Source organism: Hyla sarda, chromosome 6, assembly GCF_029499605.1.
Source record: "Hyla sarda isolate aHylSar1 chromosome 6, aHylSar1.hap1, whole genome shotgun sequence".
NCBI lineage: Eukaryota > Metazoa > Chordata > Amphibia > Anura > Hylidae > Hyla > Hyla sarda.
In genome coordinates, this window is record NC_079194.1 from 256,117,870 (window position 1) to 256,144,604 (window position 26,735).

Below are 26,735 nucleotides of genomic sequence, written 5' to 3' on the forward strand. Positions count from 1 at the left end.
CATTTTCTTTTAGCCATAATGTAAAGTTAAAACACAGAAATTCAGTAGTCCCCAATGAAAACAGTGGCAAGACTATTTTGTTATCTTAACAATAAAGAAATTTACATTAAAAAAAAAGTACCACTAATAATTACGTTAGAAATATTTTGGTACAAGAACTGCAAATAGTTACAGCAACAACTGTAAAACAGATATTTCAAAATTTGGAAGTTAAAACAGTCACATTTTTTTTTTTATTTTAAGAATACATTATTTGTCTATAAATCAACACCCAGATAAATAACTGATGCTTCAAAACTACCTCTTGCTTGTTAACCCTTAACTGTAGGGTCACCAAAATGTTTTATCTTCTTTGACAAATGCTATGACATCATTCAGAATGTCAAAAAGAAAATTTTGGCAAGCTGGCTTATACAATGCCTTTACAATCCATAACTTTTGACCTCTGGAGCCCTCCAGTCTCTGCATCAATCTACTATGTGCTTCTCCACTTGAAGCCTTTCTAACCATTTCCTTAACAATATGGACGTTTCTGTTATGGTCAAGGGCTGCAAGTTGTGTACGTGCTTCCATAGAGTCCATGAAAAAATGTACCTTCTTTGGATGATATTTAAGGCATGTTTTATGGTATATCTCTAACTCTCCTGTGTGACAATTGAAGGACAGCTGTTTTAAGTCCTTTAAGAGACTGGTATTTTCTACAATTTTTTTAAGTTGCTTATGGGCGGCTGAATCTTTCTCCAACCAGTTTGTATTGTTCACCACTTCTTCTGGGAGAGGTGGATGATGACATCCTCTACAATCACCATCACCATCCCATTCATGAACATTGGTAACATGATGAATAACTGATTTCCACTTTTGGATTAACAAATCAGGATTTTTACAACAAGTGCACAAGCTCCACCAAAGATGGTTTCTGATGGCCTCCACCCATTGATATAAGATTTCACAGTCTTTATGTTTTGCAGCCATTAACACTTCATTGCCAATTGATCTGGATAGGTGCCATAGATCTATTTTATGTACAATATCTGGGTAACTGTCCTTTAGAATTTCTTGAACAGCAATACTTCTGTCTGTAACAATCATCTTCACATCAGCATTCATAGTTTGGAGTTCCTCCATAGTCTTTTGTAATCCTATTTTTTCAAGGCCTTCCAATGTCATTTGTGGAGTCACCGCCTCCACAGAGAGGGAACAAATTTTTTTGCTGGCCACGTCCATCAAAGAGTATGTAGAATAATTGGCAGAAAATCCAGGACTGTCTAGTTGTTGATCTCCTGACAAACAAAGTGGCATTTCCTGGACACTTTGAATGACTGCTTTTTGTTCCTCCTTCCAGTGATGACTGATGGCTGGAAACAGGTACATAGACTGATTTCTAGAATAGGTAGTTTTGTCTATTGATTTTAAATTGAGCAATTTAAACATATGTTGGGATTTTACAAAACTGGAACCACTAAATAGCACTGCGGCAGATAACAGAACATTTCCCAAGGGTTCATATCCATGTCTTGGCTGGCTTTCCCACAGTAAACTTGTATGACCAGAACTGCAACGAGCTTCTACTGACAAATATGATCCAACAGTTTCCTTTTTGTATTGAGTGAGTGGTGACATACATTTTGTTTCGGATCTACACGGTATCATCATTATCAGTTTCTTAAGACAGGATTCAAACACAATATACTTTTCTTCTTCAACAAGATTCTCCACTGGGGAATCCAAGTCCTGGAAGACATGTTTTATGTCATCTTCATCTTCTGCATCACTTGGAACTAAAAATGATTCATCCTCATCCTCACTTAATTCATTGATATGGAATGAGGAGTCATTTGGATCCCCTAGTTCATCATCAGTCTGTATAGCAGATGTTTCCCATGATGTTGGATTTCTGTAAATTGCAGTCAGTGAATCACATGGAATAGGTGAAATCCTTTCAATTTTGGGATTTTGTGATACAAAGTGGGTGGTGTCTTGTGAAAACATAGAAATTGGAAATTGTTCGTCTTCTGTTTTTATATTGGGTTCTTTTTTCAGTGTATTGATGCCAAAATCTGGTATTGTAGAGTTACTTTTAAAATGAGTTTGTACTGCACAAGTACCAATTTCTTCTTTAATATGGAATTCTTGCTCTATATCTGAAGCAGTAGGTACATATGCATCCACCTCAGAATTTGATACAATTTCAACTTTAACAAGATTTAAATTAACGGTTTCCAAATCTTCACTTAGATCATGGTGACCATTACTCAAGTTGGAAGGACTCGGCTCATTAAATTCTGTGTCTTCTGGGTTGTCTTTAGTTACTGATGAGTCATCAGTTTCCTCATTTGGAACTAATAAGGTGCACATAATTTTACGATGTTTTGTATAGATTTTAGTTTGTGTGCCTGCATTTCTTCTCCTATGCATTGGGTAAGTGCCAACACAGCAACTTTTTCTATTTGTTAGGAAATCAGTGTTGACACCTTTATCGACCATTAAAGGCTTCTCAGTCACACAATTTGTTTGAACCCTTGAATTGTTTGAAACAAAATAATGATTACCTGCATTAACAGATGGTTGGCTTATGCAAGGGTTAGGCACATGGATTTTACCAGAGGATGCAGCACTGGTTTCCAATTTTCTTTTCTTTGATGGTGGCAGAAAATCGGGAATTACAGTTTGTGAGGTTGGTGCTTTATCTGGAAAATGGACAACAGATATAGGATGTGATTTCTGGGCCAAAACAGTAGTTGTTGGTGGCTGTTGTGTTACAGAAGACATATTTTCAGAAACTGGAAGAACAGTCCTGGAGCATGGCTTTGTTTCATGAACGATTGCTAAAGCAATACTGTTTGGTGGAGTTGTCATATTCTTATAGGAAGACTTATCAACTCCCGAGGTGGAGATTACATGATTTGGTGCTTGGAATAAGGATATTATTGGACAGGAGGATGTGGTAGAAGATGGAGCTTTGGAAATTGGAAGAACTGTCATGGAGCATGGCTTTGTTTCTCTAACAGTCAAAGGAATATTGATTGGTTGAGCATTTTGAGTTTTGTTAAATGCAGCTGTAGAGATTACAGGACTTAGTGCTGGGGATAAGGATATTTTTGGACAGGAAGTTAAGGTGGAGAATACAGTTTTAGTGCTTGAAGATGTAGCTTCTATTCTGAGCTTGGTATCCAAAGGCAAGTTGGAATTTGGAGCAACAGAAGAAGGTTTTTGCAGAAATGTGACAGTGGCTGAAGATATTTGCTGCAAGTTAGCAGGTGTTAGTTGTTCCAGTTGACCATCATAGGATGAGACGGCGGATTTACTCTGTGTAATGCATAATGGTATCGTCATTGGAGCCAAGGTAGAAGGACTTGATGCCGGTGATTGCTGACTTACCCCAGACAAGGCAGAATGCATTTGTGTGGCCTTACACATAGTGGTTTCAATTGGTTGAATAGTTACTGATGGTGATGTGACACTAACTACTGAATTAGGTTGTTGACTAATTCCGCATGCTTGAAGAAAAACCTTTTGAGGAACCACAGGAACTAAAGTCATTTGCTGAATGGTGGGTTGTGAGGATGCATTTGGATTAAACTGAACCTGATATGTGCAAACTGTGCCAGAGGAAGAAGACTTCTGGCTGTCGGCAGATGGAGCAGAGGGGATTTGTTGTTCACCTGAAGAGCTTGATGGTTTAGACACTACTGGAATAGTTGAGGATACTGAAGATGTATCTGTAGATGGTGTTATTATATTAAAAACAGTAGGAATGGAATCCCTTTTTAAAGTCCTCCGATAACCATCATAGTTGTAACTGTCATGTGTGAAGTGTAAGGAACACATCCTATACGAGTCATTTACTTTTCCAAGGTATACCTTTATAACCATGTCATCCAGGTCAGCACCATATTGTCCTGTTAGGTATAGCCAAAGCTTGATCTTTTCAGGCTCTCTTGGAAAAGTATGAAGAATTACATTAGGACAACGCTTCCTCGTTGAGGAAGAACAATGCTTTACAACACACCTTGACATGATGATTTGCCTATATTAAAAACAAAAAAAGAGAGGTAAAGAAACAACTGTCTGCAGCAGGGATAAAATTGTCATTGTTATTTCTGGCTAACTAAGGATTATTTTTAATCAAGTGTTCTTATTTAGATCTCCCCAATAAGTGTCTGGTTGAAGAATAAGGGGTATTAGAATTAGCAAGAAGGTGGAGGAGAGCTCTTGATTTGGTAATATGAATAGAGGCTGGGTTTTTGGCAGGGGCGGGAGGGAGGGATGTCTGGTTTGGGGGCTGGGGGGGGGGTGGTGTTTGGATAGCAACAAAGATTAGAATTTTGTGGTCTGTGGCCCATGAGACAAGCAGAGGGGGAGGGGATAGGAGGAAATCCTCCACAGGATGGGGGGGCTTTTTTCCCCCCCTTCTTCCCACTTTTTGAAAATTCTTTATGGTGTTTAGAATAACAACCTTGAATGAAAGAGGAATGAGAGAGAAAAACAAAAGATGCTATGTGTTTGTCTGTATTGCCAGGCATCTCCCTGCCACTGTTTGCATTTTGGAGTCCCATTTTACTAAGGACTGCAATTTCAAGATGAATACAAGATTTTGTTTTTCTCCCTAAAGTTATTGATGGAAGGGGTAGATTTTATTCTGGAATTCCCAAAAAGTTATTCTTGCTTTTTATTATGCCGTCCCCCCCCCCTTCACGACCAAAGTTTTTGACTCCTTAAAGGACATCTGCAGCGTTACAAACACTTATCCCCTATCCTCAAGATAGGGGATAAGTGTTTGATCGCGGGGGGTCCGAACGCTGGGGCCCCCGGCGATCTCCTGTATGGGGCCGCGGCTCTCCCGTGCAGGGGGCGTGCCAGCCGCAGCATAAAGTTGCGGCCGTCACGTCTCCTCCATACATCTCTATGGGAGAGGTGGGGAGGCAGCATTCGTGCCTCCCCGCATCCCCCATGGAACTGTATTGGGACGGAGGAGACGGGGCATCATCGTCGACCCCTAGATCGACGCTACGCACCTTAGTGCTGACCATGAGCGCTTATGGCGGCGCCCCATTAGGGAGATCGGGGGGGGTCCCAGCGGTCGGACCCCCCGCGATCAAACACTTATCCCCTATCCTGTGGATAGGGGATAAGTGTAATGCCGCTGCAGTTGTCCTTTAACAGATCTTAAAAATAAGGATAATTATGAAATATACTTTTATGGGGACTTTAATAATGTTCTTGATCCTAAGCTAGATTGGATATCCTCTAAAACTTTGAACTCAGGCAAGGTATTCCCCCTAGGTACTTTTATGAATGACAACACCTACATAAGTCAGACCACCAATACTCATATTAATATAAAGAGGCAAAGAAACCTAAAGCATAATAAACCTACAAAACCTTACCCCATATATGTAATGAGGTAAACACAAATAATATACAAATTTTTTTTTTTTATTGAGTATACAAAAAAATATTACAACAACAAAAAGAATCCCACCCCTAAAAAACATATATACACATAGACATGATAAAAACATGTGGTGGGGGAACACAAAGTAGATATATTTAACAATATGAATATGACACAGCTAATTCATACGGGATACGAATAGGCTATCTCCTATAATAAATAATAGTAACCGTGGTGGTAGCACTGAAGTGGATATACACATGCTGATTATACCAAAATATCAAGTGCACAGTATGCAAATAGGTAACAACTAAAGTTCAAATTTGCATATATAGGTAATCAGAAATTCAGATGCTATTGCAATATAACCAATACTAGGCCTGACTGTTAACAATAATTACAAGTAAACAATATAGTTCAGCAGAAGTTGGTACCAACCACAAGAAATAGTGTAGCCTTATCCAATGTTCCCCCACCTCACACTACAACGCGTTTTGCTCCGCTTTGTCCGGGAATGATGAAGTTGGTATCAACTTCTGCTAACCAATATTGTTCACTTGTAATTATTGTTAACAGTCAGCCTAGTATTGGTTAACAGTCAGCCTAGTATTGGTTAACAGTCAGCCTAGTATTGCAGTAGCATCTGAATTTCTGATTACCTATATATGCACATTTGCACTTTAAATGTTACCTATTTGCATACTGTGCACTTGATATTTTGGCCATTGAGACTCTAGCTCTCCAGCTCAGTCAGCATCCCCATTATACTGGAATTCGTGTTCGCTTAACCCCTTAAGGACCAAGGGTGTACCTGTACGCCTGGTGTGGATCGTACCGGGATACCTGCTGATATCTATGAGCAGGCATCCCGTGCCAATGCCCAGGGACCTCCCATGTCGGCAATCGCCAGCATATTCACACAGGCGATTTGCGGCAATTCCGGGTCATACGGATCTCCGGTGACCCGGAAAATAAGGGGGATAGGGGTTGTCCAAGACACCCACGATCCCCCTGAAGGGATAGGAGTGAGGTGGCACTCCCTGCTATTGAGCAGATCGGGGGGGTTAACGTTCGGCTCCCCACCCACTGTAGTCCGGGCAGAGCCGGGGAACCGATGGTGACCGGCACCGGAGGTCACTTACCCCCGGCGGCGATGACGTGCGGCAGGCTTCATGGAGCCTACGGAAGCCGGTGAGTAGTTGACTATCAACATCTGGAGGGCTACAGTTTGAGACCACTATACAGTGGTCTCTAAACTGTAGCCCTCCAGATGTTGCAAAACTACAAATCCCAGCATGCCCAGACAGGGAGTTGTAGTTATGCAACAGCTGGAGGTACGAAACTACACCTCCCAGCATGCCCTTCAGCAATCAGTACATGCTGGGAGTTTTAGTTTTACAACAGCTGGAGGCACACTGGTTGGAAAATACTGAGGTTAGGTAACAGGACCTAACTGAAGGTTTTTCAACCAGTGTGCCTCCAGCTGTTGCAAAAGTACAACTCCCAGCATGCACGGTCTGTCAACGCATGTTAGGAGTTGTAGTTTTGCAAGAGCTGGAGGTGTTCCCCCATGTAAATGTACAGGGTACATTCACACCGGGGAGGGGGGGTGTTACAATGAGTCTCCTGTTTCAAGTCTGAGTTGCGACAAATTTTCCGCCGCACAAAATTAGGGGAAAACACTACATATACACCCCTTTACACTGTACCGCCCCCCCCCCCCCAATAAAAAAAAAAACCAAAAAAACATATTGTACGCCACTGTTTCCAAAATGTAGCCTTCAGCTGTTGCAAGACAACAACTCCAAGCAATTCCAGACAGCCACTGACTGTCCAGGCATGCTGGGAATTTAGCAATAGCTGGAGGCACCCTGTTTGGGAATCACTGGTGTAGAATACCCCTATGTCCACCCCTATGCAATCCCTAATTTAGTCCTCAAATGCGCATGGAGCTCTCTCACTTCGGAGCCCTGTCGTATTTCAAGGAAACATTTTAGGGCCACATATGGGGTATTTCTGTACTCGGGAGAAATTGCACTACAAATTTTGGGGGGCTTTTTCTCCTTTTACCCCTTATGAAAAGGAAAAGTTGGGGTCTACACCAGCTTGTTAGTGTAAAAAAAGAAAAAAATTTACACTAACATGCTGGTGTTGCCCCATACTTTTTATTTTCACAAGCGTTAAAAGGAAAAAAAGACCCCCAAAATTTGTAACACAACTTCTCCTTAGTACAGAAATACCCCATATGTGGGCGTAAAATGCTCTGCGGGCGCACAACAAGGCTCAGGAGTGAGAGCGCACTATGTACATTTGAGGCCTAAATTGGTGATTTGCACAGGGGTGGCTGATTTTACAGCGGTTCTGACATAAACGCAAAAAAATAAATACCCACATGTGACCCCATTTTGGAAACTATACCCCTCACGGAACGTAACAAGGTATACGGAGAAATGAATGGAAAAAGAGTTCCTCTCAATGACGGCGCTGGTGCAGGATAGAATGAAATTGTGTTATTGTATACAGTGCAACGCGTTTCGATCCCGAACAGGGATCTTCATCAGGCATAGTGTACATACTGGAAAATACTTGCTTTTATAAGACAACAATTGAAAAAAATAAAAAAAGGGGCGATGACAACTTCCGGAGTGCCGTAGAAGCCGTGTGCAAAAAAACATACACATTAATAAAACTAAAATAGCATAAAACAATTGAATAAATAAGTAAAATAATTGTAATGAAAGGCCTGATATATTGTCTAAATAAAAACCAATATAATACATTTATTTAATTAAATAAAAAAGTGCTGAGTGCTATGATGAAAATCCACCAGTAGATGGCAGTGTGTAACAGCCGAAGTAGAGACGTTTACCATGTTTATGTACATTATCAGGCTAGTACAGGGGAGAGCGAGCGGGGATATAACGATCGCTTTAGAACAAGCGCATATCCCGGGATGTATTCAAGAAATAAGGTAAGGAAAATAGGTAAACTGTCAGTTAAAAGAGATAAATGGCTGCGAGGGGCATTAAATGAAGCATAAGTATGAATATATTTGGATTAGTTGAAAGTGTATTTATTGTGTTTGTTTCCAAGGAATGAATGGGATAATTTTACAGTATCACTTCTGAGAGTTCATTAAGTCCTTGTGCGCAATGCCTGGAGATTGTGCGCAATGCCTGGAGACTCCATGTAATAAAAATGTATTACGGATATTATAACGATGTTTATTTAATCGATTATGGAGGGGCTGCGTTGTGCGTCCTACATATTGTAGTGAACAGATACATTGTATCTGTACTGGAGCGGAGGGAGGGGTTAGAATAGTTAATAGGAATAAGCTTCATAAGAAAATAAAACTTACACCCTTGAATTCCATTAACCCCAATAACATAAAGGATGGAAATGTAAAGTGTATGTTCACAAATGCCAGAAGCCTAGCAAATAAAATGGGGGAGCTTGAGGCCTTGATACTGGAGGAACATATTGATATAGTTGGGGTCACTGAGACATGGCTGGACTCCTCGCATGACTGGGCTGTCAATCTGCAGGGGTTTAAATTGTTTCGCAAGGATAGAATGAACAGAAAAGGTGGTGGAGTCTGTCTGTATGTAAGAAGTGGTATGAAAGTCAGTGTGAACGATGCCATAGTGTGTGATGATTCTGAGGAGGTGGAGTCACTGTGGGTAGAATTACAAAAGGAGGGAAATACTGAAAAAATAATACTTGGTGTAATCTACAGACCCCCTAATATCACTGAAGAGATAGAAGTTCGGCTTTATAAACAAATAGAGAGGGCCGCCCGGGCAGGTACAGTGGTAATAATGGGAGATTTTAACTATCCAGATATAGATTGGGGTCCGGGGTTGGCTAAAACTTCAAAGGGGCGACAATTCCTAAATTTATTGCAGGATAATTTTATGGGCCAGTTTGTGGAGGACCCAACAAGAAGTGATGCCTTGTTGGATCTGATCATTTCCAACAACGCAGAGCTGGTTGGTAATGTAACTGTGCGGGAAAACCTTGGTAATAGCGACCACAATATAGTTACTTTTGATTTAAAATGTAGAAAACTAAGACAGGCGGGGAAGGCAAAAACATATAACTTTAAAAAAGGCAAATTTCCCTGGGCTGAGGGCTGCACTACAGGACATAGACTGGGGGGAGGTGTTCTCAAATACTGATACAGAAGGTAAATGGGACATCTTTAAATCAACTCTAAATAACTATACAGCTAAATATATACCAAAGGGGAACAAATATAAACGATTAAAACTAAATCCTACATGGCTGACAAATGATAAAAGAGCAATAAACAACAAAAAATAGCCTTCAAAAAATACAAATCTGATGGGTCAGCTATAACATTTAAACAGTACAAAGAGCTTAATAAAATCTGTAAAAATGTAATAAAAACAGCAAAAATTCTAAATGAGAGACAGGCGGCCAAAGAAAGCAAAACTAATCCTAAATATTTTTTTTAGATATATAAATGCAAAAAAAACCAAGGACAGAGCATGTAGGACCCCTTAATAATGATAATGGGGAGGTTGTCACAGGCGATCAAGAGAAGGCGGAGCTACTGAATGGGTTCTTTAGTTCTGTATATACTAAGGAAGAAGGAGCTGACATTGGCCAGGTCAGTGCTGGTAACACATCATGTAATGTACTGAACTGGCTTAATGTAGAGATGGTACAAGGTAAGTTAAGTAATATAAATGTAAGCAAATCTCCAGGGCCAGATGGACTACATCCAAGAGTTCTTAGAGAGGTAAGTTCAGTAATATCTGTACCCCTGTTCATGATATTTAGAGATTCTCTGGTGTCTGGTATTGTGCCAAGGGACTGGCGCAAGGCGAATGTGGTGCCAATCTTCAAGAAGGGCTCTAGGTCTTCGCCAGGCAGTTATAGACCGGTAAGTCTAACGTGCATTGTGAGTAAATTGTTTGAAGGACTTATAAGGGATTACATACAGGAATACATAGGGGATAATAGTATTATAAGTGATAGCCAGCATGGGTTTACTAAGGATAGAAGTTGTCAAACCAATCTAATTTGCTTTTATGAAGAGGTGAGTAGAAGCCTTGACAGAGGAATGGCTGTGGATATAGTGTTTCTGGATTTTGCCAAAGCATTTGATACTGCCCTTCATAGAGGGTCTGACAGGTAAGTTAAGTTCTTTGGGTTTGGAAATTTTAGTTTGTAACTGGATTGAACACTGGCTCATGGATCGTACCCAGAGAGTGGTGGTCAATGATTCGTACTCTGATTGGTCCCCGGTTATTAGTGGTGTACCCCAAGGTTCAGTACTGGGACCGCTGTTGTTTAATTTATTTATCAATGATATAGAGGATGGCATTAACAGCTCTGTTTCTATCTTTGCAGATGACACCAAGCTTTGTAGCACGGTACAGTCTATAGAGGATGTGCATAAGTTACAAGATGACTTGGATAGACTAAGTGTCTGGGCATCCACTTGGCAAATGAGGTTCAATGTGGATAAATGTAAAGTTATGCATCTGGGTACTAATAACATGCATGCGTCGTATGTCTTAGGGGGGATTAAACTGGCAGAGTCACTGGTAGAGAAGGATCTGGGTGTACTTGTAGATCACAGACTACAGAATAGCATGCAATGTCAGGCTGCTGCTTCCAAAGCCAGCAGGATATTGTCATGTATCAAAAGAGGCATGGACTCAAGGGACAGGGACATAATACTCCCCCTTTATAAAGCATTGGTACGGCCTCACCTGGAATATGCTGTTCAGTTTTGGTCGCCTGTTCATAAAAGGGACACTGTGGAGTTGGAAAGGGTGCAGAGATGCGCGACTAAACTAATATGGGGCATGGAACATCTTAGCTATGAGGAGCGATTAAAGGAGTTACAATTGTTTAGTCTTGAGAAGAGATGTTTAAGGGGGGATATGATAAATGTATATAAGTATATAAATGGCCCATACAAAAAATATGGAGAAAAACTGTTCCAGGTTAAACCCCCCCCCCCCAAAGGATGAGGGGGCACTCCCTCAGTCTGGAGAAGAAAAAGTTTAGTCTCAAGGGACGACACGCCTTCTTTACCATATGAACTGTGAACTTATGGAACAGTCTACCTCAGGAACTGGTCACAGCAGGAAAAATTAACAGCTTTAAAACAGGATTAGATACATTCCTGGAACAAAATAACATTAATGCTCATGAAGAAATATAAAATCCCAACCCTTCCCCAATATCGCGTCACACCCCTACCCCTTAATTCCCTGGTTGAACTTGATGGACGTATGTCTTTTTTCGACCGTACTAACTATGTAACTATATATGTATAACATAGATAACATGGTCTGATTGGCAGGTTAATCTAGTTTTAATGTTAAATGTATCTCCCGTTTTTTTAGAGGTAACTGTTGTAAGGCCATGGGTAATTTCTTTGCAACAAAGACAATTCCTTTAATTGCACTTGATGTTTTGACGGTGCTGCCGCAGTTGGCTGGGTGCCAGAAGGCTCTTTAAGTTTGGTGCTCTTCGGAAGGTAATTTTCGGTTCTTTTGTCAGGGAGTTTTTCAGGTAGGCATCTTGATTTAATACGTGCCAATGTGATTGAAAAAAATTTCTGATAGCTGTAGCATTATTATTAGTATTATTATTAAAAGTGGTGATAAAATTCCCAGCAAATTCCTTGGTTTGCTGTGCCTCACTTATTGTCTTTTTTGGTAATAGGCATTTCTTCTGGTTCAAGACTTTAGCTTTATCGAATGCATCATTGATAATCTTTGATGGATATTTTTTAATTTTAAAGCGGTTCTTCAGTATTCGAGATTGGGCGAAGAAATCCTTATGTTTGGTACAGTTTTTTCTGATCCGCCGATACTGGCTAAATGGAATGTTATAGATCCATTTTTTGTAATGATTGCTAGTAAAATCGAGGTAACTGTTTGCATCTACTGCTTTAAAATGGGTGTAAGTAAAAAATGAGCATTCATCATGAGAAATACATAGATCTAAAAAAGTAATGGTGTTGGTATTTGATTCCATGGTAAAAGAATTGCCCCAGTGGTTATTATTGAGAGTCTCAATGAGCAATGTATCAGAGCCAACGGGACCATCCCAGATAAAGAACAGGTCATCTATAAAACGACGATAAAAAATAATGTGAGGACTTAAAATGGGATTATCCCAGATAAAATGATTTTCAAAAGCTCCCATAAAAAGATTAGCAAAAGCAGGTCGTCGTGCTGAAGGACCCATCGCCGTGCTGACGTCCTGGTGGTGTACTGTATTATTATAGGTAAAAAAATTATTCTCTAAAATGAATTTAAGAGCATTGATTAAAAACTGTTTGTGTGAAAGGGACAAAGTGGGATCTGAATCCAAAAACTCCTGTACGCACGCAAACCCTTTAATATGTTGAATATTACTATAAAGTGCAGTGACATCGCAGGTAATTAATAACCATCCGGGTTTCCAAGTCATGTCCAAAAGAGATTCAATGAGATGTGTGGAGTCACGGAGATGACTTGGGAGTTTAACTACATACTCTTGAAGGTACAGATCAACGTAATGGACCATATTACTGGTAGCAGAATGAGTGCAAGAAACAATGGTACATTGATGATACATTGCTCATTGAGACTCTCAGTAATGACTGGGGCAATTCTTTTACCATGGAATCAAATACCAACACCATCACTTTTTTAGATCTATGTATTTCTCATGATGAATGCTCATTTTTTACTTACACTAATTTTAAAGCAGTAGATGCAAACAGTTACCTCGATTTTACTAGCAATCATTACAAAAAATGGATCCATAACACTCCATTTAACCAGTATCGGCGGATCAGAAAAAACTGTACCAAAGATAAGGATTTCTTTGCCCAATCTCGCATACTGAAGAACCGCTGTAAAATTAAAAAATATCCATCAAAGATTACCAATGATGCATTCGATAAAGCTAAAGTCTTGAACCAGAAGAAATGCCTATTACCAAAAAAGACAATAAGTGAGGCACAGCAAACCAAGGAATTTGCTGGGAATTTTATCACCACTTTTAATAATAATACTAATAATAATGCTACAGCTATCAGAAATTTTTTTCAATCACATTGGCAAGTATTAAATCAAGATGCCTACCTGAAAAACTCCCTGACAAAAGAACCGAAAATTACCTTCCGAAGAGCACCAAACTTAAAGAGCCTTCTGGCACCCAGCCAACTGCGGCAGCACCGTCAAAACATCAAGTGCAATAAAAGGAATTGTCTTTGTTGCAAAGAAATTACCCATGGCCTTACAACAGTTACCTCTAAAAAAACGGGAGATACATTTAACATTAAAACTAGATTAACCTGCCAATCAGACCATGTTATCTATGTTATACAATGTATCTGTTCGCTACAATATGTAGGACGCACCACGCAGCCCCTCCATAATCTATTAAACATCGTTATAATATCCGTAATACATTTTTATTACATGGAGTCTCCAGGCATTGCGCACAATCTCATCCTGATGTCCAGCATCCTATAACCATCACACCCATAGAAGCAATTCCAACACATATCTCAAATCGTTTTGAACAGTTGAAAATAAAATACATTTATTGGATATATCGAATGGGTACTTTAGTTCCGGATGGACTTAATGAACTCTCAGAAGTGATACTGTAAAATTATCCCATTCATTCCTTGGAAACAAACACAATAAATACACTTTCAACTAATCCAAATATATTCATACTTATATGCTTCATTTAATGCCCCTGACAGTTTACCTATTTTCCTTACCTTATTTCTTGAATACATCCCGGGATATGCGCTTGTTCTAAAGCGATCGTTATATCCCCGCTCGCTCTCCCCTGTACTAGCCTGATAATGTACATAAACATGGTAAACGTCTCTACTTCAGCTGTTACACACTGCCATCTACTGGTGGATTTATATCATAGCACTCAGCACTTTATTTAATTAAATAAATGTATTATATTGTTTTTTATTTAGACAATATATCAGGCCTTTCATTACAATTATTTTACTTATTTATTCAATTGTTTTATGCTATTTTAGTTTTATTAATGTGTATGTTTTTTGCACACGGCTTCTACGGCACTCCGGAAGTTGTCATCGCCCTTCTTTTTATTTTTTTTCAGTTGTTGTCTTATAAAAGCAAGTATTTTCCAGTATGTACACTATGCCTGATGAAGATCCCTGTTCGGGATCGAAACGCGTTGCACTGTATACAATAAAACAATTTCATTCTATCCTGGACCAGCGCTGTCATTGAGAGGAACTCTTTTTCCATTCATTTCTCCATATAACTTGCTACTGGTGAGACTGACGTCACCCTGGGAAGTTCCTCGTGGCAGCTGTCCTGCTTCTCATTCACTGCAGGTGTTGTGCTCTGAGCGCAACACCCAAGGGTAAGGACCCATCTTTTGATTCACCCTGATTTATCTCCCCAAACAGTCCTCACTAGGGGCGCACCTCTTGTGTTTTTTATTCCTCTGCATTAGGAACGTAACAAGGGGTATAGTGATCCTTAACACCCCACAGGTGTCTGACAGATTTTTGGAACAGTGGTCCGTGAAAATGAAAAATGTAATTTTTAATTTGCACAGCCCACTATTCCAAAGATCTTTCAAACGCCAGTGGGGTGTAAATACTCACTGCACCCCTTATTAAATTCTGTGAGGGGTGTACTTTTCAAAATAGGGTCACATGTGTGTGTGGGGGGGGGGGGGGGGTGTCCACTGTTCTGGCACCACGGGGGGCTTTGTAAATGCACATGGTCCCTGACTTCCATTCCCAAAATTTTTTTCCCAAAAGCTCAATGGCGTTCCTTCTCTTCTGAGCATTGTAGTGCGCCAGCAGAGCACTTGACATCCACACATATTTCCATACTCAGAAGAGATGGGGTTTCAAATTTTAGGGGGCATTTTGTCCTATTACCCCTTGTAAAAAAAATTACATTTACTTTAAATTTGAGGGAAAACTAGCATTTTAGTGGAAAAAAAAAATTTACACATCCAACTTTAAAGAAAAGTCGTCAAACACCTGTGGAGTGTTAAGGCTCACTGGACCCCTTGTTACGTGCCTTAAGGGGGTGTAGTTTCCAAAATAGTATGCCATGTGTTTTTTTTTTTTTGCTGTCCTGGAACCATAGTGGCTTCCTAAATGGGACATGCCCCCCAAAAACCATTTCAGCAAATTTTGCTTTTCCAAAAGCTAAATGTGACTCCTTCTCTTCTGAGCATTGTAGTGCACCAGCAGAGCATTTTACATCCTAACATGGGGTATTTCCATACTCAGAAGAGATGGGGTTACAAATTTTGGGGGTCATTTTGTCCTATTATCCCTGGGGTGTTAAGGCTCACTGGACCCCTTGTTACGTGCCTTGAGGGGTGTAGTTTCCAAAATAGTATGCCATGTGGGGTTAAGGGTTAAACCTTTTCAATGTCATTTTGAATATTTTCTAATATGAAGGCCCTTCAAATCCACTTCAAAACAGAACTGGTCCCTGAAAGATTTCGATTTTGAAAATGTTGTGAAAAATTGGAAAATTGCTGCTATACTTTGAAGCCGTCTGATGTCTTCCAAAAGTAAAAACATGTCAACTTTATGATGGAAACATAAAGTAGACATATTGAATATGTGAATCAATATATAAAATGTATTTGGAATATTCATTTTCCTTATAAGCAGAGAGCTTCAAAGTAAAAAAAAAATGCAACATTTTCAATTTTTCATCAAATTTTTGAATTTTTCACCAAGAAATGATGCAAGTATCGACAAAATTTTACCACTAACATAAAGTAGAATATGTCACGAAAAAACTATCTCAGAATCAGAATGAAAGGTAAAAGAATCCCAGAGTTATTAATGCTTAAAGTGACAGTGGTCAGAATTGCAAAAAATGGTCGGGTCCTACAGTGAAAATTGGCCGGGTCGTTAAGGGGTTAAGGTATAAATGGGCTGGGTCCTTAAGGGGTTAAGGACCGCAGGTTTTTCTGTTTTTGCATTTTCGTTTTTTCCTCCTCACCTTTTAAAAATCATAACCCTTTCAATTTTGCACCTAAAAATCCATATGATGGCTTATTTTTTGCACCACTAATTCTACTTTGTAATGACATCAGTCATTTTACCCAACAATCTACGGCGAAACAAAAAAAAAAAATTACTGTGCGACGAAATAACGTCATTTTGTAACTTTTGGGGGCTTCCGTTTCTACGCAGTACATTTTCAGTAAAAATGGCACTTTATCTCTATTCTGTAGGTCCATACAATTAACATGACACCCTACTTATATAGGTTTGATTTTGTCGTACTTCTGGAAAAAGTCATAACTACATGCAGGAAAATTAATACGTTTAAAATAGTCATCTTCTGACCCCTATAACTTTTATTTTACCGCGTATGGGGCAGTATGAGGGCTAATTTTTTGCGCCGTGATCTGAGGTTTTTAGCGGTACCATTTTTGTGTTGATCGGACTTTTTGATCGATTTTTATTCATTTTTTCATTATATAAAAAGTGACCAAAAATATGTTATTTTGGACTTTGGAATTTTTTTGCGCACACGCCATTGACCGTGCGGTTTAATTAATGATATATTTTTATAGTCCGGACATTTACGCACATGCCGATACCAAACATGTTTATATTTATTTTTAATTACATGTTGTTTTTTATGGGAAAAGGGGGTGATTTGGACTTTTATTATGGAAAGGGTTAAATCACATTTATTAATTTTTTTTTTTTTTTGCAGTGTTATAGCTCCCAAAGGGGGCTATAACACTGCACACACTGATCTTATACGCTGCAAAGCCATAGCTTTGCACTGATCAGTGTTATCGTCGGTCGATTGCTCAAGCCTCAGGCTTGAAGCAATCAATCGCCGAACGGACACGCTGGAGGAAGGTAAGAGGATCTCTGCTAGCGTCCTAGCTGATTGGGACACCGCATTTTCACTGCAGTGGTCCCGATCAGCCCCACTGAGCAGCCAGGAAGCTTTTACTTTCGTTTTAGACGCGGCATTATTAGCCCCCGGGTCCCGGCATGAGTTACATGCCGAGACCGACCTGATATGACACGGGGTCACCGTGGTATCGGTATCGGGGCCGATACTAGCCATTTATATGGTATCGGGGACTCGTTTAATGTCCCCGATACCATGTCCGATACCTGGTGCCGCTCTGCTGCCCCATTCTCCGGTCCTCCCGTCCGCTTCATAGTGTTCCATGGAGGAGCATGTGACACACACGTCACTCCGCCTCCTCCCCCGCGCCCAGCGTAACGCTACGGAGGAAGCGGAGTGACGTATATGTCACATGCTCCTCCATAGGACGCCATGATGCGGATGGGAGGACGGAAAAACGGGGCAGTGGAGCGGTAGCACCCGACGGAGGACAGCCGCAGGTGAGCTGTGTGCTGCTGCTAATGTCTACAGTGGGGCTTGCTGTCTAAAGGGGGGCCCTGCTGCTGCTGTCTAAATGGGGGCCCTGCTGCTGCTGTCTAAAGGGGAGCCCTGCTGCTGTCTAAACGGGGGGCGGGCTGCTGTCTACAGGGGGGCCTGCAGTCTATAAGGGGGGGGGGCTGCTGTCTACAAGGGGGGCTGCTGCTAATGTCTGCAAGGGGATACTACCTACTATTAAAGACAATCTTACAGCAGAGTCACCTGCACTAACTTGAATCTATAGGTAGATAGTGCAGGTGACCCGGTTTCTGCCGCTGCTCATCATGTGGTCATCGGTCTCACCGTCAATGCAAATTCCCTGTTCTGTCCAATGGAGAAGAGAGAAATCTTGGTTCATATTACAGCAGCCGCCTCCATTGCACACAACAAGGACTCACATGTCAGCATGGTAACCAGCGCCAGAAACGCGTCACGCTGGTGTCAGATTCCCTTTAACCTCTTAAGTACCCAGGACGTACGGGGATGTCCCCGCACCCTGGGCTTTAAGGACCCAGGACGTCCCCGTACGTCCTGGCGTTTTCCGGTCCCTGCCGCGCGCCGGGTAGAGATCGGAACCGGATGCCTGCTGAAATGCTTCAGCAGGCATCCAGGGCAAACGCCGAGGGGGGCCATGTAGCGATCTGCGGCCATACCGGGCTGATCGGGTCTCTGGGACCCGACCGCCCGGTAATTTTGCATGATCCCGGCTGTCACAGACAGCCAGGACCATGCTAAAGAATAGGAGCGAGGTGGCAAGCTTGCCACCTCCTCCTACTCCCTACGATCCGTCGGTTAACTAACCGAACAATCTCGGGGGGGAGCGGTTACTTCCTCTCGCCCTGCCCGGCCCCTTGAAGTCCGGAGAGGACGGGAGCTAGACCGGAGGACGCGGCGGGGGACGGGGGAGTGCTGGGGCCCGGCCCCGGTACTTATCTCGTCCCTGAAGACCCGGATCCCGGCGATGAAGACGGCGGCGGCGGCGACAGGTGAGTGGATCTTCAGCCGCGGTCGGGCCCTTTACAGCAATGCACGTCGCCGTAAAGCGACATGCATTGCTGTATTGGGACCCTGTATACTACAACTCCCAGCATGCCCAGACAGCCCTTGGCGTCTGGGCATGCTGGGACTTGCAGTTTTGCAACTTCTGAAGGTCCACAGTTTTGGGACCACTGTGCCCTTTCAGATGTTGCAAAACTACACATCCTCAGCATGCCCTTACTGTCCAGGCATGCTGGGAGTTGTAGTTCTGTAACATCTGGCCCTTCAGATGTTGCAGAACTACAACTCCAAGCATGCCTGGACAGTTTTGGCATACTGGGAGTTGTAGTTTTGCAACATCTGGAAGGGCACAGATTGGGAACTACTGTATTAGTGTCCTGCAAACTGTAGTCCTCCAGATGTTGCAAAACTACAACTCCAAGCATGCTGGGAGTTGTAGTTCGGCAACATCTGGCTCTAAAGATGTTGCCGAACTACTACTCCCAGCATGCCTGAGAATGTTTGGGAGTTGTGGTTTTGCAACAGCTGGAGGCACACTGGTTGGGAAACATTGTCTGTTTCCTAACTCAGTGTTTCCCAACCCGTGTGCCTCCAGCTGTTGCAAAAATATAACTACCAGCATGCACTGATAGACTGTGCATGCTGGGAGTTGTAGTTTTGCAACAGCTGGAGGCCCCCCCTGTGAATGTACAGGGTACATTCACATGGGCAGGGGCTTACAGTGAGTATCAGGATGCAAGTTTGCAATGCAGCAAATTTTGCGCGGCAGCTCAAACTCGCAGCGGGAAACTCGCTGTAATCCCCCACCCGTGTGACTGTACCCTAAAAACACTACACTACACTAACACAAAATAAAATAAAAAGTAAAAAACACTACATATACACATACCCCTACACAGCCCCCCTCCCCAATAAAAATGAAAAACGTCTGGTACGCCACTCTTTCCAAAATGGAGCCTCCAGCTGTTGCAAAATAACAACTCCCAGTATTGCCGGACAGCCGTTGACTGTCCAAGCATGCTGGGAGTTTTTCAACAGCTGGAGGCACCCTGTTTGGGAATCACTGGCGTAGAATATCCCTATGTCCACCCCTATGCAAATCCCTAATTCAGGCCTCAAATGCACATGGCGCTCTCACTTCGGAGCCCTGTCGTATTTCAAGGCAACAGTTTAGGGCTACATATGGGGTATCGCCGTACTTGGGAGAAATTGCCTAACAAATTTTGGGGGTCTTTTTCTCCTTTCACCCCTTATGAAAAGGTGACGTTGGGGTCTACACCAGCATGTTAGTGTAAAAAAATAAAATTTTTACACTAACATGCTGGTGTTGCCCTATTCTTTTCATTTTGACAAGAGGTAAAGGGGAAAAAAGCCCCCCAAAATTTGTAATGCAATTTCTCCCGACTACGGAGATACCCCATATGTGGGCGCAAAGGGCTCTGGGGGCGCACAACAAGGCCCAGAAGCGAGAGTGCACCATGTACATTTGAGGTGATTTGCACAGGGGTGGCTGATTGTTACAGCGGTTTTGACAAACGCAAAAAAAAAAAAAAAAAACATGTGACCCCATTTCGGAAACTACACCCCTCACGGAATGTAATGAGGGGTGCAGTGAGAATTTACACCACACAGGTGTCTGACAGATCTTTGGAACAGTGGGCTGTGCAAATTAAACATTTTGTACAGCCCACTGTTCCAAAGATCTGACAGACACCAGTGGGGGGTAAAAGCTCACTTTATGCCTTGTTATGTTCCTCAAGGGGTGTAGTTTCCAAAATAGTATGCCATGTGTTTTTTTTTTTTCTGTCCTGGCATCATAGGGGCTTCCTAAATGCGACATGCCCCCGAGCAAAATTTGCTCTCAAAAAGCCAAATATGACTCCTCTTCTGAGCATTGTAGTTCGCCCGCAGTGCACTTCAGGTCAACTTATGGGGTACCTCCATACTCAGAAGAGATGGGGTTACAATTTTTTGGGGGTATTTTCTGCTATTAACCCTTGCAAAAATGTGAAATTTGGGGGGAAACATTTTTTGTGAAATTTTATTTTAATTTTTTTACATATGCAAAAGTCATGAAACCCCTGTGGGGTATTAAGGCTCATTTTATTCCTTGTTATGTACCTCAAGGGGTCTAGTTTCCAAAATGGTATGCCATGTGGTTTTTTTTTTTGCTGTTCTGGCACCATAGGGGCTTCCTAAATGCAACATGCCCCCCAAAAACCATTTAAAAAAAAACGCACTCTCCAAAATCCCCTTGTCGCTCCTTCCCTTCTGAGCCCTCTACTGCGCCCGCCGAACACTTTACATAGACATATAAGGTATGTGCTTACTCGAGAGAAATTCGGCTACAAATATAAGTATACATTTTCTCCTTTTACCCCTTGTAAAAATTCAAAAATTGAGTCTACAAGAACATGCAAGTGTAAAAAATGGAGATTGTGAATTTTCTCCTTCACTTTGCTGCTATTCCTGTGAAACACCTAAAGGGTTAAAACGCTGAATGAATGTCATTTTGAAAACTTTGGGGGGTGCAGTTTTTATAATGGGGTAATTTGTGGGGTATTTCTAATATGAAGACCCTTCAAATCCACTTCAAACCTGAACTGGTCCCTGAAAAATTGTGAGTTTGGAAATTTTGTGAAAAATTAGAAAATTGCTGCTGAACTTTGAAGCCCTCTGATGTCTTCCAAAAGTAAAAACACGTAAATTTTATGATGCAAACATAAAGTGGACATATTGTATATGTGAATAAAAAAAATTATTTGGAATATTTATTTTCCTTACAAGCAGAGAGCTTCAAAGTTAGAAAAATGCAAAATTTTCAAATTTTTCATCAAATTTTGGAATTTTTCACCAAGAAAGGATGCAAGTTACCACAAAATTTTACCACTATGTTAAAGTAGAATATGTCACAAAAAAACAATCTCGGAATCAGAATGATAACTAAAAGCATTCCAGAGTTATTAATGTTTAAAGTGACAGTGGTCAGATGTGCAAAAAATGGCTGGGTCCTTAAGGGGTTAAAATAAAAGTACTCGTAATTGGTATCGGCGAGTACTAGAATTAAAGTATCGGTACTCATACTCGGTCTTAAAAAAATGGTATCGGGACATCCCTAGTTTTTTTTCTACATAGGGAAGACAATACGGCCCCTATTTCATAGGGTTAGAGAGCATATGAGATCCCTAAAGATGGGGATAGGAGCTCCGCGCCTTGTCTCCCATATAGTTGAAATCCCTGAAAGAGGTTATACTAAAGAACAAGATTTATTGAAAAAGGAAGCTCTTTGGATTCTTCGTACCGAAGCCACAGGCCCACTTGGCCTAAATGATAAGTTTGAAGCTAGCGCTTTGTCGTAAGTAATATTATCAGTATTAGTAGCGCTACTCTAAGGGATCGAATTGATCCGGTAACAAAGAGCTTCCTTTTCCTTGAAATATATAAGAGATCACTTGCTGGACGAAAAGGTTAGTTAAGTGTTATACATTGATGTATTGTTTTGCACAGTCACTTTGGTTAATAGAGGGTTAAGTTTACCTGTGTATCCCTCACTTGTTATATAACACTCCCCTTCCCTTTACGTCATCATACACCGGTCTGACGAAGCGCTTCGGTGCGCAAACGGTCCGTCGCGGTTCAGTGTACCCCCACGTCCTCACCATCTTCTTTCCCTGCATGTACCTGTAAGATCTTCTACAATAAAGGCCTCTGACTGAAGATTACCTGGTGAGTGCTCCACTGTCTTTTCCTTCATATTGGAAGATTTGTAAGTTACTTCTATTTAAAAATTTTAATCCTTCCAGTACTTATCAGCTGCTGTATGCTCCAGAGGAAGCTGTATATTTCTTTCCAGTCTGACCACATTGCTCTCTGCTGACACCTCTGTCCATGTCAGGAACTGCCCAGAGCAGGAGAGGTTTGCTATTGGGATTTGCTCCTACTCTGGACAGTTCCTGACATGGACAGAAGTGTTAGCAGAGAGCACTGTGGTCAGACAAAAGAAATTCAAAAATAAAAGCACTTCCTCTGGAGCATAATGCACCTGATAAGTGCTGGAAGGATTAAGATTTTTAAATAGAAGTAATTGACAAGTCTGTTTAACTTTCTGGAACCAGTTGTTTTGAAAACATTTGGTCTCCACCAGAATACCCCTTTAACGCACCAGAACGCACATTTATGTCCTATACATAAAGCAAGCACAGGAGCTGCGCTCACTTCATGCATAGCAGGTCCCAGTTGCAATTGGCAGCCAGGGACTCGCCGGTAATGGAGGACATCAGCGATCATGCTAATGTTCGCCATTAACCCCTCAGGTGCCTTGATCATTACTGATCACAGTATCTGCGTCAATGGGATGCTTCTAATGGCTGATCAGATGGAATGCGGGGATCTAATCAGCTAAGATAGTGGAAGGAGGGTCCCTCACCTGCCTCCGCCACACTCCCGGGGTCTTTTCCTCTGAGGATCGTCGATAACAGATCAGGGCTATGCATATGTAAAGCAGTGAACAGTATTTGCAATGACTGCTATAAATAATCCCCGATGGGAACATACAAAGTGGGGTAAAAAAAAAAAAAAGTGAAAAAGCCCCTCCCCCAATAAATATTGAAATCGCCCCTTTTCCCACCATTTTACTCCAAACAGCGTTAAAAATAATACATATAAACATATTTGGTGTCAGCGCCTGCGTAAATGTTCAAACTATCGCAATATGTCAATTATCCTGTACGGTGAATGGCGTAAACATAAAGAAAAAAGTCTAAAAGTGCTGCTTTTTTGTCACATCACATTCCAAAAATATTTAAAAGGGGTAATCCACTGCCCCAGCATTTGGAAAATTTAGTTCAGAACACTAGGTGCGGGGGTCATGACGTCACGGCCACACCCTCGCGATGACACGCGACCTCCCTTAGTCTTACAATGAGGGGGTGTGGTGTGACGTCATGACCCCCGCACCCAGCGTTCCGAACTAAATGTTCCAAACGTTGGGGCAGTGGAGTACCCCTTTAATAAAAAGCAATTACATTTTTTTAAAGTCACATAAATACTGATAAGTACTGATAAAAACTACAGAGCATGGCGCAGAATAAGCCCTCATACAGCTCTGTATATTATATATATATATATATATATATGAAAAAAAAGAAAGTAATAGGTGGTCAAATACCTATTTTGTCAAAAAAAAAAAATTATTCATGTTTTTTTTTAAAAGCAGTACAATAGAAAAGTATATAAACATGGGTGTTAAAGGGGTACTCCGCCCCTAGACATCTTTGGATAGGGGATAAAATGGGATAAGATGTCAGATCGCCGGGGTCCCGCTGCTGGGGACCCCCGGGATCGCCGCTGCGGCACCGCGCTATCATTACTGTACAGTAATGACGGGCGATACAGGGCACGGAGTAGCGTGACGTCATGGCTCTGCCCCTCATGACATCAGGCCCGCCCCCTTAATGCAAGTCTACGCCCCCTCCCATAGACTTGTATTGAGGAGGCTGAGCCGTGACGTAACGATGCTCCGGCCCCCGTCATTACGTGCAGAGCGAACTGACATCTTATCCCCTATCCTTTGGATAGGGGATAAGATGTCTAGGGGTGGAGTACCCCTGTAAAGGGTAGCTCCCACCATCCTTTTTTTTTTTTTTTTTTTTCTGTCCCTGCCTATTGCCCATCTATTCCTAACCCCCTCCCTGCCTTTAATTTTTTTTTTACTATATTAAAAATGGCTTTTTGTCTGCCTGGTAGTATGCTCACTTACCAGGCAGACTTCTTTGCATCAGTGACGTCGTGCTTGCTGGGGGGGCCGACTTCCGCCCTTAGTTCATCTATACAGGGTGCCTCCAGCTGTTTCACCACTACAACTCCCAGCTTGCCCTGACATCCATTGGCTGTCAGGGCATGCTGGGAGTTGTAGTGGTGAAACAATCGGAGGCACCCTGTGTTGAAAACAATATATCTTTGTTACGGCCACAACCCGCTCTACCCCCCACCCTGAAAATCACTTACCGAAGTGTAGGGCAGTCCTGAGGCCGGGAGGCGGGGCCAGCGTGCGAGGCCAGGGAGCCGCATCCTCTGTGCTCTCTACCACCTGTCTGATTGATAGGCAGGGAGTGAGCGCAGGCTGATTGGCTGACTGAATTAGGACCAATTGCCCGGCCGGCATCAGTCCTAATTCAGTTGTGACGTCACGGCAGGCTGCAGCCGGCTACTAGGAGGGAGACCCCTAGTGGCCGGTTTTCAAATATAAAATAAACAATTTTAATCAAAAAAATAAAAAATTATAATAAATCAAAGTATATTAGAGATATCTTGTAGTACATAAGTACAACATATAAAAAAAAAAAAAAAGGTTGGTGACAGTGCCCATTTAATCATATTGACGCACAGAATAAAGAGAACATGTTATTTTTGCTGTAAAGTGAACAGTGTGAAAACGAAACCTTCCAAAATTTGTAAAATTGTGGTTTTCTTTGCAATTTCCCATCATAAATAATATATATATATATTTTGGTTTTGCCATACACTATATGGTAAAAGGTGTGATGTCATTACAATTTGGTCGCGCAAAAAACAAGCTCTCATACGGGTCTGTGGATGGAAATATAAAAGAGTAATGGGTTTCAGAAGGAGAGGAGGAAAAAACGAAAATGCTAAAATAAAATTAGGGGTTAAAGGACACGTATAATGATGAAAGTTTTTTTTCATATTTTTGCCTCATAACTAGTTTGAGCACAATCCATGTATGTATAATAAGATGTCGTGCCAATAACGCATCACTTGCTCCTAGCAGTGTGCACTGCGCCCTATCCCTTCCCCACCCCCAGTAACACATGACATCCATCCTCCTCTATATACACAGGGAAGAGGACAGATTGCTCGGCCATACATAAGAACACATCACACCATCATCCCGCCAGTTACCTCAGCACACTGCGCCGCCTACACTTCTCATAACCACTTCAGCTTCTCTGACGTCATCAACCGCCGACGGCGCCGCCTGAGTGACGTCACGCAGCCAAGATGGCGGAGAAGTGGAGGCTCCGGTCCGGGTTTTCTGCAGGTGATTGGAGGCCATGAGGGCAGTTCTCCACCATAACCCCCCGGCCGGGGAAGAAGTGTAATGGAGGTCGTGTATGAGGAGAGAGAAGACTCCATTCATAATGTATATATAGATGATGCTGCGGGGTCAGGATTACAGCTTTACAGCAATCTCCTAGCAGCTGCTTATTAATATAACCAGTAAGACAGTGTTTTCCAAACAATGTGTCTCCAGCTGTTGCAAAACTACAACTCCCAGCATGCCCGGAGTTGTAGTTTTGCAACAGCTGGAGGCACCCTGGTTGGGAAACACTGCAGTCAGAACATCATTTACTCCCCCCACCAGTCTCTGATGACTGAGCGAACTTACAGTAAATTCGATTCGTCACGAACTTCTCGGCTCGGCAGTTGATGACTTATCCTGCATAAATTAGTTCAGCTTTCCGCTGCTCCCGTGGGCTGGAAAAGGTGGATACAGTCCTAGGAGACTCTTTCGTAGGACTGTATCCACCTTTTTCAGCCCACCGGAGCACCTGAAGGCTGAACTAATTTACGCAGGAAAAGCCATCAACTGCCGAGCCGAGAAGTTCGTGACGAATCGAATTTACTGTAAATTCGCTCATCTCTAACAGAGATGGAAACCTTTTGCACACACAAGTAATAATTGTTATTAAATATCCGTAATGCATGGCACTGTTCACACTTGCACGGGTAAGAGAAGAGAGGAGAGAAGACTCCATTTATGCTGTGTATATATATATATATATATATATATATATATATAGATGATGCTGCGGGGTCAGGATTACAGCTTTACAGCAATCTCCTAGCAGCTGCTTATTATAACCAGTAGGACAGTGTTT

General features: G+C 41.8%; 2 protein-coding genes across 6 annotated transcripts in view; one reads left to right on the forward strand and one right to left on the reverse strand.

The window, feature by feature from the left end:
• On the reverse strand, positions 1 to 25,841 carry LOC130276955 (uncharacterized). The gene is made up of 2 exons (XM_056527029.1): positions 25,756 to 25,841; positions 1 to 4,030 (listed from the first exon to the last, which is right to left on the reverse strand). Exon 2 carries the CDS (start codon positions 4,018 to 4,020, stop codon positions 331 to 333), a length of 3,690 nt encoding a protein of 1,229 aa, XP_056383004.1. The 5' UTR covers positions 4,021 to 4,030; positions 25,756 to 25,841; the 3' UTR covers positions 1 to 330.
• Positions 1 to 26,735, forward strand: part of LOC130276956 (pre-mRNA-processing factor 39-like) — a 90,223-nt gene that overhangs the window by 11,849 nt on the left and 51,639 nt on the right. The window contains exon 1 of one of the 5 annotated variants that reach the window (XM_056527030.1): positions 25,758 to 25,894. The exons of 1 other annotated variant lie outside the window; for it this stretch is intronic. In XM_056527030.1, coding sequence (XP_056383005.1) covers positions 25,855 to 25,894 — 40 coding nt within the window. In that variant the 5' untranslated portion in view covers positions 25,758 to 25,854. Of the gene's footprint in view, positions 1 to 25,757; positions 26,020 to 26,735 lie in introns of those variants that run through there. 3 more of the 5 variants (XM_056527033.1, XM_056527032.1, XM_056527031.1) reach the window with 3 other exon arrangements.